This window comes from Oryx dammah, unplaced genomic scaffold (assembly GCF_014754425.2).
Source record: "Oryx dammah isolate SB20612 unplaced genomic scaffold, SCBI_Odam_1.1 HiC_scaffold_29, whole genome shotgun sequence".
NCBI classification, from domain to species: Eukaryota; Metazoa; Chordata; class Mammalia; order Artiodactyla; family Bovidae; genus Oryx; species Oryx dammah.
In genome coordinates this window covers 107,130,874-107,143,252 of record NW_024070213.1, presented here as the reverse complement: position 1 = coordinate 107,143,252, position 12,379 = coordinate 107,130,874, and the positions used below count along the sequence as shown (strand labels likewise).

The 12,379-nt window shown below is 37.5% G+C and overlaps 1 protein-coding gene across 1 annotated transcript in view; it reads left to right on the top strand.

Annotated features, from left to right (window-relative positions):
* The window catches only part of OTOGL (otogelin like), a 168,976-nt gene that overhangs the window by 36,200 nt on the left and 120,397 nt on the right, over window positions 1-12,379 (top strand). Inside the window, exons 13-16 of the mRNA XM_040233978.1 lie at window positions 165-310; window positions 1,655-1,778; window positions 6,288-6,465; window positions 10,031-10,155. Coding sequence (XP_040089912.1) covers window positions 165-310; window positions 1,655-1,778; window positions 6,288-6,465; window positions 10,031-10,155 — 573 coding nt within the window. The remainder of the gene's footprint in view (window positions 1-164; window positions 311-1,654; window positions 1,779-6,287; window positions 6,466-10,030; window positions 10,156-12,379) is intronic.

Genomic DNA, 12,379 nt, shown 5'->3' with positions numbered 1-12,379 from the left:
AAACACTTTATTCTTTTTGATACCTGAATAGTTACTGTAAGTTGGCCTACTGCTTTTTTTTGACGTACTGCTTTTTAAGAATAAACATAACTTCCTCCTCCTCCTCTTTTCCTTTTTTGTTCCTCTTCTCTTCCTGCCCCCACCCCTGCTTCTCCTCCTTCTAGTTCAGTGCTCCGTTGTAGGTGATTCTCATTTTACTACTTTTGATGGTCGACATTATTCTTTCATTGGAATGTGCCAATACATCCTTGTAAAAGGAACTGGAAAAGATAAATTCACAATTACTTTACAGAAAGCTCACTGTGAACAGGTAAGAACATTTCAAAATGATCAGAGGAATGTTCATTTTTTTTGGCTCAAACTTCTTATCTAGGTGAAACATAGTAACATGAATGGGTATAGTTGTTTTCTTCAGAAATCAGACTCCATTGATGGTTAAGATGTATCATTATTCTGTATACCACAGTGAAAAAAACATGTTGATGATTGATCTATGTCTGCTATTAACTATATCATGTATCCTGGTTTCAAAGATATCAAAATATAAAAAAGTCTTAGATTACATACTATATATTTATTGCATTTTCTTTCTTAAAAATAGTGTTTATACGTATAGATTTTTGAAACATTTCATGCATGACTGCACAATAAGCAATGTTTTTTGTTGCCTCAAAACTGCTATCTTAAAGATGATTTTTGACAGAATTTAACATGTTTCACATCATTCTAAATAGATATGACGGCTTTTTCTTTTAGCATATGGGAATATTTATTTTAGACCTTTTCTTGAAATAAACACATCTATAATTTGTAATGGCTTCCCTGGTAGCTCAGACGGTAAAGCGTCTCCCTGCAATGCAGGAGACCCGGATTCAATCCCTGGGTCAGGAAGATCCCCTGGAGAAGGAAATGGCAACCCACTCAAGTATTCTTGCCTGGAGAATCCCATGGACAGAGGAGCCTGGTAGGCTACAGTCCATGGGATCACAAAGAGTCGGACATGACTGAGCAAATTCACTTTACTTCACTTCATAATTTGTAAACAAAGAAACACAGGTCTTTCATTTCTCTTTCTGAATCAAGTAGTCAAATTTTTGCCAAAATCTTTTATTCTACTTTTATTCCAACATAAAATGGTTGTTTCCAAAAAAATTCCAATCTAGTTTATGAGCTTTTTTTAGTTTTATTTTTTTTTCCTGTGCAGTATGTCAGAGCCTTAATTAGCTTTCTACATGAAATTGTAATTCTCTTGGTTCTTTTCTGTGCTGATTTTTTTACATCTAAATACCACAGATGAATTTGGAAAGGTACTTTATGTTCTATGGAAAACGTAATTATTGGCACTTTTTTGAAAACATTTCTATTTAATCTATTTAATAATCTATAAAAGGCATATATATGCACAAGGTATATTTAATATAAAGATATAGTTTATTAGTAGTGGGGCTGCATGAGATTCACAATAAAATGTGTAACTACTTTATAATATTGCTTATTCTCAAGTCTTCTGTATACCACAAATTTTTATCTGTGCACTCTCTCTTTTCTTCTCTGCTTCATCTTCTCCCATTTCTCTCTTCCATTGTCCTTGTCTGTGACTAGGTCTCCCTTTTTCTCTCTCATTCCTTTAATTGATAATTTGATTTTTATGCAGAACCTTGGCTTGGTCTGCCTTCAGTCGGTAACTCTGATTCTGGAGGATGATTTTAACAAACAAGTGACCCTTAGTAGGGGAGGACAAATCCTCACCAGTCCTAACCAAGGCTTCAATCTGAATGGTAAGAAGCAATGCCAATGGTATACTTTTCTTATGTTAACAATAACAACAACACAACCTAAACGGAGCCTTCTCCCATTAACTGACTAACCTAACATTTATTGAGTGCCTATGTGTTTCCAGGTCCTCAGCCAAACTTAGTGGAGACCACCACGTTTATGGGGCTTAGTGTTTATCTCAAGTGGCATTAGTGTTTATCTCAAGTGTCGTATGGGACAGTGCAGACACAGAGTATTTCCATTGTTGCATAAAGTTCTATTGGGTAATGCTGTGCCTGGATAATTTTCGGTTTGGATTTGATGCTGAAACAGTGGTAGCCATCTGAAAAACACTGAAAGAGGCTGGGGATCTCAAGTGAAAATGGAGATAACTTGAGGTTTTGAACATTGGCTTCCCTGATAGCTCAGTTGACAAAAGAATCCTCCTGTAATGCAGGAGATCCTGGTTCAATTCCAGGGCTGGGAAGATCTGCTGGAGAAGGGATAGGCTACCTATTCCAGTATTCTTGGGCTTCCCCAGTGGCTCAGCTGGTAAAGAATCTGCCTGCAATGCAGGAGACCTGGGTTCAATCCCTGGGTTGGGAAGATCTCCTGGAGAAGGAAAAGGTTACCCACTCCAGTATTCTGGCCTGGAGAATTCCATGGACGGTATAGTCCATGGGGTCACAAAGAGTTGGACACGACTGAGCAACTTTCACTTCACTTCAAGTGGCCTAAAGTTTGGAAGAGGAAAGATGCAAGTAAATGACCACTTAAAGATATGATAAACTCAAAGATAAGCACAGAGACTTTGGGAGTCTAAATGATTAGGTATATCTCACCCCAGCACTGGTGTGCTGGTGTTGTCAGGAAGCCCTTCTTAAAGAAAGGATATCCAGTTGAGCATTTGCAGCTGAGGAATTGCCAGGATGAAGGAAATGGGGAAAGTGTTCTACGCATAGCAAAGAGGAGAACTATGGAGTATGTTAAGGGGAACTTTAACTAGCTTGGCATTGCTACAGCATGAAGAAGCTAAGTATAGAATGTTCAGACATCAGAACAGGGAAAGAGATGGGCATGAGAATGAGGACAGTCTTATTTTTTTGACTGAAGTATAGCTGACTTACAATATAAGTTTCAGGTGTACAACATAGTGATTCAATATTTTAATAGATCAAAGCCATTACAAAACAATGGTTGTTTTCCTTTTGCTGTACAATACATCCTTCTTGCTTATCTATTTTATACATAGTAATGTGTATCTCTTAATATCATGGGGAAGGCCTTATATATAGGGCATTCAGTTCAGTTCAGTTCAGTTGCTCCGTCGTGTCCAACTCTTTGCGACCCCATGAATCGCAGCACGCCAGGCCTCCCTGTCCATCACCAACTCCCGGAGTTCACTCAGACTCACATCCATCGAGTCAGTGATGCCATCCAGCCATCTCATCCTCTGTCGTCCCCTTCTCCTCCTGCCCCCAATCCCTCCCAGCATCAGAGTCTTTTCCAATGAGTCAACTCTTCACATGAGGTGGCCAAAGTACTGGAGTTTCAGCTTTAGCATCATTCCTTCCAAAGAAATCCCAGGGTTGATCTCCTCTAGAATGGACTGGTTGGATCTCCTTGCAGTCCAAGGGACTCTCAAGAGTCTTCTCCAACACCACAGTTCAAAAGCATCAATTCTTCAGCGCTCAGCCTTCTTCATAGTTCAACTCTCACATCCATACATGACCACAGGAAAAACCATAGCCTTGACTAGACAGACCTTAGTCAGCAAAGTAATGTCTCTGCTTTTGAATATGCTATCTAGGTTGGTCATAACTTTCCTTCCAAGGAGTAAGCGTCTTTTAATTTCATGGCTGCAGTCACCATCTGCAGTGATTTTGGAGCCCCCCAAAATAAAGTCTGACACTGTTTCTACTGTTTCCCCATCTATTTCCCATGGAGTGATGGGACCAGATGCCATGATCTTTGTTTTCTGAATGTTGAGCTTTAAGCCAACTTTTTCACTCTCCTCTTTCATCAAGAGGCTTTTTCGTTCCTCTTCACTTTCTGCCATAAGGGTGGTGTCATCTGCATATCTGAGGTTATTGATATTTCTCCCGGCAATCTTGATTCCAGCTTGTGTTTCTTCCAGTCCGGCATTTCTCATGATGTACTCTGCATAGAAGTTAAATAAGCAGGGTGACAATATACAGCCTTGACGTACTCCTTTTCCTATTTGGAACCAGTCTGTTGTTCCATGTCCAGGTCTAACTGTTGCTTCCTGACCTGCATACAGATTTCTCAAGAGGCAGGTTAGGTGGTCTGGTATTCCCATCTCTTTCAGAATTTTCCACAGTTTCTTGTGATCCACACAGTCAAAGGCTTTGGCATAGTCAATAAAGCAGAAATAGATGTTTTTCTGGAACTCTCTTGCTTTTTCCATGATCCAGCTGATGTTGGCAATTTGATCTCTGGTTCCTCTGCCTTTCCTAAAACCAGCTTGAACATCAGGAAGTTCACGGTTCACGTATTGCTGAAGCCTGGCTTGGAGAATTATGAGCATTACTTTACTAGCATGTGAGATGAGTGCAATTGTGCGGTAATCCTGGGAGGCTGTGTTCATGCCTATGTTCTAGTGTAGCTACTTATAACAGTCACTTTTGCTTTCAGAAGTGCTTGATTTGTATTATAAATTTTACGATCACACTCAGTGTCATCCAAGGGTATTGACTGAACTTGATATGAAATTGCTATGCAATTGTTATTATTTGACCTTGTTCGTGTACAAAGATGACAGTCTCATATGCTTCAACCTAATAAGCAAGTGAGTTTTAATGAGGAGACTGACAGTTCTTTTTTTCTTGGTAGACTACTATAACAACACTATGGACATGGATTTGAGAAATGTTAGAAAGGAGACATGGAGAATAGTTAGGACGTTATTAGAGTAGAACATATAAGGATTTGAGGAGAAACTGATACAAGGCAGTGACAGTAGAGAGGGAAAGAAGAAAGATTGAGCTTTTAGTTAGGAAAAAAAAGCATTATCTACTTGGCGATGGAAGGGCAATAAGAAAAATGATGTGTTCAAGAATAATTCTCAGATTTCTGGGGTTGATGACAGACTGATGACAGAAATTGTGATAGAGACTGCAGGAAGAACTTTTATGGTGGCAAAAGTCAAGTTCGTTTTTTTTTTTTTTTAAACTGCTCATTGGAAGGTCTGATGTTGAAGCTGAAACTCCAGTACTTTGGCCACCTGATGTGAAGAGCTGACTCTTTGGAAAAGACCCTGATGCTGGGAAAGATTGAGGGCAGGAGGAGAAGGGGACAACAAAGGATGAGATGGTTGGATGGCATCACTGACTCAATGGACATGGGTTTGGGTGGACTCCAGGAGTTGGTGATAACAGGGAGGCCTGGCATGCTGCGGTTCATGGGATCGCAAAGAGTTGGACATGACTGAGCGACTGAACTGAACTGAACTGTAGATAATTACTCCACAATATTGTGATGGTTTTTGCCATACATCAACATGAATCTTGAACACAAGTTTCTCTTCTGTAAAGATACCTCATAAAATGATGCTTCTGTAGTGCTGTGCTCTCTTTTTCACTGAACGTCCTGAGGGAATAGGGAATTTTTGAAAAAGTGCCACTTCCTTATTGACTCATGACCAATTTGGGGGACATAACACACACATACACGAAGTAAAGGAACATAGATCTGATTTTAAATGTCTGACTGTTGAGTTGTGGTACATATACACAATGGAATATTACTCAGCCATTAAAAGGAATACATTTGAATCAGTTCTAATGAGGTGGATGAAACTGGAGCCTATTATACAGAGTGAAGTAAGTCAGAAAGGAAAAGACCAATACAGTATACTAACGCATATATATGGAATTTAGAAAGATGGTAACAATGACCCTATATGCGAAACAGCAAAAGAGACACAGATGTATCAGACAGTCTTTCGGACTCTGTGGGAGAGGGCGAGGGTGGGATGATTTGAGAGAAGAGCATTGAAACATATATATTATCACATGTGAAACAGATCGCCAGTCCAGGTTCAATGTTTGAGACAGGGTGCTCAGGGCCGGTGCACTGGGATGACCCTGAGGGATGGGATGGGGAGAGAGGTGGGAGAGGGGTTCAGGATGGGGGACACATGTACACCCATGGCTGATTCATGTCAATGTATGGCAAAAACCACTATAATATTGTAAAGTAATTAGCCTCCAATTAAAATACATAAATTAAAAAAAAAAGTCTGACTATCTACCCTCACCTCATATGAAATGCTTGCCAACTGAAATTACACGGAAACCTGACATTCTGTTAAAAATATCTGCTCCTCCAGAAAGAAGGACAGAAGGGAAATGGAAGAGAAGAAAGCAGGCACAGGGTGGCAGAAATTGGCCCTGGGGGACAGAGAGCTGGGAAGAAGTCTTTTGGAAGCAGATCCCTGATGTTGCATATTAGCATTTCAGAGCATTGCCTGTGAATCTCAGAGCTGATTTATGTATGTTCTTTTCCTGCAGGAATTGTTGAAATTCAGACTCTGTCATCCTTATTTATTCTTCTAAAAACCACATTTGGTTTAAAGATTCTGTTCGCTGTAGATGGGGAAAGAATTTATATTCAGCTAACTAGTACGTGGAAAAGAAGAACATTAGGTCTGTGTGGCACATTTAACGGGAACATAAGGGATGATTTTCTGTAAGTATGATCTCTGAACATGATGTGATGACTAGTAACTTAGAGGATATAAATTCTTACATTAAAAATGTTTACTTAACTAATAACAGCTTAGTCATCGCTGTTGCAAGAGCTTGACATGGATTATCATATTTAAATATTGTAGGAATCCCCTGATTAGTAACTCTGTTTTATAGATAAAGAAGCTAACTGAAACACCAAAGTGACAAATAAATAGCTCAAAATCACTTAGCTCGAATACAGTGGAGCTGACTCTGAATTTAGTTAGCAAGACTCAGAGCCTGCGGGCTACCCAAGGAGTAACTTCCCACTATTCTCTCTCTGTCACCTGTCAAGCTTAACAGTATTTTATTTTTTAAAAACTGCTGCCTTAAAAAAAAAAAACCTTAATATCATTTGGTATGAATGACAGTAAATTATACTTTAATAATATTGATATCACTTGGTATGAGTGATATCTCTAAAGCAACACTGTGGCATCTAAGTTAATTGGATTTTGTCATAGTTGGTGTTTTATTAGGGAAAAAAAGCAATAAAATACATTTATATCCCTTGTATTGACAAAGCACTTTCACCTATGTGTAGAAAAGCCCAGAGTATAGCTTAATATAAATGCTTTGCACAGCTGTTACTGTGCTAAGCACTGTGGGAAAATTAAGGTAGTAACATGTGGTCTCCATTCTCAAGGAGCTGATGTTGCAGACTGGAGGGGACAGCTATCTTTAAGAAGTAATTTATTGAGAACTTCCCTGGTGGTCCAGTGGTTAAGACTTCACCTTCCAGTGCAGGGGGTATGGGTTTGATCCTAAAAGTGGGAGCTAATACGCCACATCCTCATGGCCAAAAAACCCAAAACATAAACCAGAAGCAATATCGTAACAAATTCAACAAAGACTTTAAAAAGGTCCAGGTAAAAAAAAACTTTAAAAAAGAAACAGTTTGTTCTAGGCAAGGTATTAATCATACATACACTCACGCACACACATACAAACACATAAATCCTAAGGTAATTTCAAAAAGTTGTGTTGACCTGTGTGGTTGTGGCTAGTAGCACAGCAGAATTTTAAGTAGGCGAGTGTGGATTGGGTAGGCAGGGAGCATTTCCTGAAGGAGCCATTTTCCAAATGCCATTTTTAAAAAAGCACTTCTGCGTATTCTTCCTGCTTTGGGTACTTTTCCCTTTCTAATCTTCCTCCTTAACTCCTATTAATTTTTCAAACCAACACAGTCATTATTTGCTTCAAAAAGTGAGTTTATATCCCACCAAAGTTCATTTTGGCTCTGTTATCTATGAACATCTGTCATTGATTTGTCTGATTTGCACTTAAAACTGCAAGAGCTTTGAGAATAAAGACCACATCCCTCTGTTGTTCTTAACTAGCATAGAACCTTATATGCCCTAGACAGTTGAGCTGAATAGAGATAGGACCTTTGATATAGTACCAAGAAGAAAAATTGCATCAGCAAAGAGAAAGGGCTTTAAAATGTTTTAATTTCAAAAGAGAGCTTCTTTTATCTTTTCTCATGTGTAATTTACTTGCTTTTAGGTCATTTAGGTTTTTGTTTCATTTATAGGTAGATCAGAATATTGATATCTTTATCACATTTGTGAAACAGAAATATATTAAGTGACTTGGTTAAGATGTACAGAAGCGGCATTAAGCTTTCTTTCTCTTCCTGTTTGTCAGAATAGGTTAGTAGTCAATGTTTAACAGATGGTAGATATGTCTGCCTCTTTCTAAGGCACCATGTATAAACATTCAGGCCTGATAACCGTGATGGATAATATTTCAGAGATAATTTTCAAACACTGTTTAGCTTTCCAGCATAAGCAGTTAAAATTCCTTGCATCAGAAAAGTTAATGTGAATCTGCAAACATAATGGAATGTAAAATATTAATTGCTTGAAAGTTTATTTTATATGCCTTGTTTTAGTAAGTTAACCATGGTGAACTGAAAGGCTATTTTGTAAAATGAAATGCCATAAATAGATGGGTTTACATTTTAGCTCCTATTTTTTGGTATTTATTATTTTAAGCGAAATAAAAGAGCCAAGCTCTGAGTCAGTTCCTCCTGGGAACCCTGAGTACACCATCACCTTGACCAGCTATTTTATTGTGCTTTGTAGGGTGGAGAGGGATGGAGAGGCAAAGAAGGAGAAGACCTAGTTCAGGTTATGCAATTTCTGTGAGTCTTTGTGTTCTCGTTGGAGCAAAATGAGATTTTGGATTGGGTGTTTGTTATAATTCTATATAATTTAGAATAGTTTCATTTTGAGGGATAGGAAAAAGAAGGAACGTGAAGTCGCTCAGTCATGTCTGACTCTTTGTGACCCCTTGGACTGTAGCCTATGAGGCTCCTCCATCCATGGATTTTTCCAGGCAAGAGTACTGGAGTGGGTTGCCACTTCCTTCTCCAAAGGATCTTCCCCACCCAGGGATCCAACCCGGTCTCCTGCATTGCAAGCAGATGCTTTTACCATCTGAGCCACGAGGCTCAGAAGGAAAGAAGGAAAGAATAGACACAAGGAATGAGGATTGTGGAGTGGCCTGTGTGGCTCCCTTTTCCTCTCCTGCCTCAGTCACTGTGGTGAGAAGCTCCGTATAGCTTTGTAATGGTGATTGAAATAAATGGTAAGCAAAGTAGTTATGCTTACTAAGACACTAAAAGGACCAAGATAAATGCTGGTCTACTGTTTGGCCGTGCTGCAGCAATTAATGCAGTTATGGCTTGCATTAGTAAAGTTTTGCTTTGTCAGATCTTCCTACAGGAAACCTAGTCCAACCTGATTCTCTAAGTGGTTCTGACAGTATTTGACACAGTTCCAGTAGGGATTGTCTCTCAGTATCTAGCGTCTGAAGAGTTAATAAATCTTGAAGACCACTGGAGGGGGTGTTTTAGTGTCAGACTCTTAAACATCGTTGTGGTTTATAAGCCTGAAGGGTAGATATTTCTATTCCATGTTGGTTTGTTGAGTAAACTTGGACGTAGAGTGACTCTTATACCATTTCTCCTCAATTTTCATTTGGTTTGTTTGCCCAACTTCACAATGGAACCTCAGTATTTCAGGCCTCATAATGAAAATTGAAGTATCCCAGAAGTATAGACTATGTATTGTTTAGGACATTTGTCTTTACCTTGAAAAGAATCATGTGAGCTCCCTACCTCTATCTCCCTAAACACATTGATGTTTTGGTTGTTTGCATTTTCATTAAATTGGTGTGAATTACATTTGAATCTCCACTCTTTGACACTGAGTGTCACCAGCTGAGTGAACGTTAATATTTCTCTAAGCTTCTGCTTTTCCTTCTCTCTCAAGTGAGGATAAAGGTGTTTTCTTCACAAGACTTATTGAAGTGATTATTAAATAAAATCATATATGTCCAAGATTTGACATGGTGTAAAGTCTTAATAACAGGAAGCTAAAACCATGTATATTTAAAAATGTAATAAAACATTTCAAACTCTAAGATATTCTTGTAGATTAAAAGAGTAGTATTCAATATTTGAAGACTCTGAAGGAAGGAAATAAATGGGAGAGACTAAGAGAAGATTTGCTTTCTAGTTCTCCATCAGGCATGATAGAAGGTACCCCACAACTTCATGCAAATGCATGGAGAGTTTCTTCTACTTGTTTTGCACCTGTTCATGTTCCTATGGTGGACCCTTGCAACATTAATCAACAAAACAGTAAGTCTTTCTGCATTTAAACCTAGGAAAAATTCTCTTTATTACTGTAATTTTATAAAATTAGTGATTTTAAATTATCATTTTCTTCATTATGATAAATCAATGCCATTCCTTATGTATTTTTGTTTAACACATATGCCTCTTTATGTAATCTAGGTTACTTTAAAAAAGAACTCCAGAACATGACTATTTCATTTATTATTCTGCATTCATAAATTTCCTTGTTTTAGGTGCTCAGAAATCCCTCAGTTGTCCTCAAATGTGAGCTAGCATTTTGTATATTTCAGATTCTTTAAGTGCTAAAGAAAAATCTCTGGAGTATTATAATGCTCGAATAATCTTTGGATGTTCAGTTTTGGTGCTGCAGCATGACAGTGTATGTGAATTCCTCTGTTTATTACTGTCACATGGTGAGTTCCTGCTCACAGAACATATTATTGCTTCATAAGCAGGAAGCCAGTGATCCAGAAAAGCTTTGGGCCATCAGGTGTGCAATGATTTGAGATGCTCATACTCCAGAGTTTTCGTTTACAGTGATAGTGCAACTCACATGGCAATAATTTGGGGCTGTACTTTTTTTTTTCTACTAAAGCCACAGCAGACCATGGGAAAGGCTACTTTACTATTCAATAAAATAAAGCACTTTTTTTGGTAAAATCACTTTGTGGAAAAGGTTGATGTGCATGCTTAAATAGACATTTTTATAATTTAATATTGTTCCTTTAATTATTTTGGCTAGCTTACTGTTATTTTGTGGTGGTTGCTCAGAGGGACTCTGTTTATTGTTCAGCGGTCCTTATTATTAACTTGTGGTTTTAGTGTCCTGGAAAGAACATAAGATAATCTTGATTTTGTGTGTGTGTGGAGGGGTGGTGCTCAGTCATGTCCGACTCGGTGATCCCATGGACTGTAGCCTGCAGAGCTCCACAGTCCATGGAATTTTTCCAGGCAAGAATACTGGAATGGTTTGCCATTTCCTACTCCAGGAATCTTCTTTTAGTACTCGCTTTTTATCTAGCTCAACTTCTAAACTTATTTTTGTTAACATCTTGGGTCATTTTTCCTATCTATAGTAAGAGGAATAGACTAGAGTCTTTTGCTTTCTATGATTTAATGCTTTTAACCTCATTTCCATTTAACAACACTTTCCTTCCCATTCTCTCCTCAACTTTTTACTAATAGATCTAGTCCTTCTCATTTCATTTTTCTTGCTCAGTTTGTCTCTAAATTTTTAATGTTCTTATTAGTATGTATCTTTTATTTATTTATTTATTAAGCTTATCTTTTATTCCATTACTATGTTGCATTGCATTGATTATTTTCAAATACTAAACTAAACTTTCATTCATAGGATAAACCTTATTTGGTGATGATGGATTAGCATCATTATTAGCATTTTTATGTATTACTAGATTGCTGTTATTTTGTTGAAGATATTTTACTTATATTATAAAGGATATTTGTTTATAGTCTGTAAGATTCGTGGTATCAGGGTTATGCTAGTCTAAAATTAAGTGGCCAGCATGTTTGATTGAAATTTTGATTGAATTTACCGATGAAGCTACTTAGACTTTGATTGAATGTTTGATTGAAGTTACCAATGAAGCTATCTAGACTTCAAGTTTTCTTCATTAAATTATTTTTGATCTCTTGGAAAAAAACAGCATGTAAAAGTTGGAGTAGAGTCCAGTTGATGAATTCAGTTTTTCTCTAGTTGTTTCTTTAATGACTACCTTTATTACCTGTTACTTTGTTACATATATTTATCACTTTTATCCCCATATCATATGTCTTCCATGACTTATATGTTTTAGATATTATTTTTCTTCATGTTTGCCTTGAACTGTTTTTTTTTTTTTAAATTTCAAATAGGTAAATTCAAAAACATCCCAAGAAAGTGAAGTAAATAGACAAAAGTCAAATCTAATGTGTATTCTGAAGGATATTTTTAAACAAGGATTTTCTGAGTCACCTTTTCACTTAATGTCAGTAGGAATATTTTTTGACCTACAAATCCTTAGAGCATATGACACAAGTCTTTGCTTGGAGATCCTGGTAATTGGAAGCGTGCATGCCAATAGTACACTGTTACGTAGTCTAAATCATTTGTTTTCACATATTATGTGCTTAACAATACAAAAATATAATACTCAGGTTACTACTCATACTTAGCATGTGCTTCCAATAATATATTTAAAATACGTCACAAAATAAGTTCAGCATA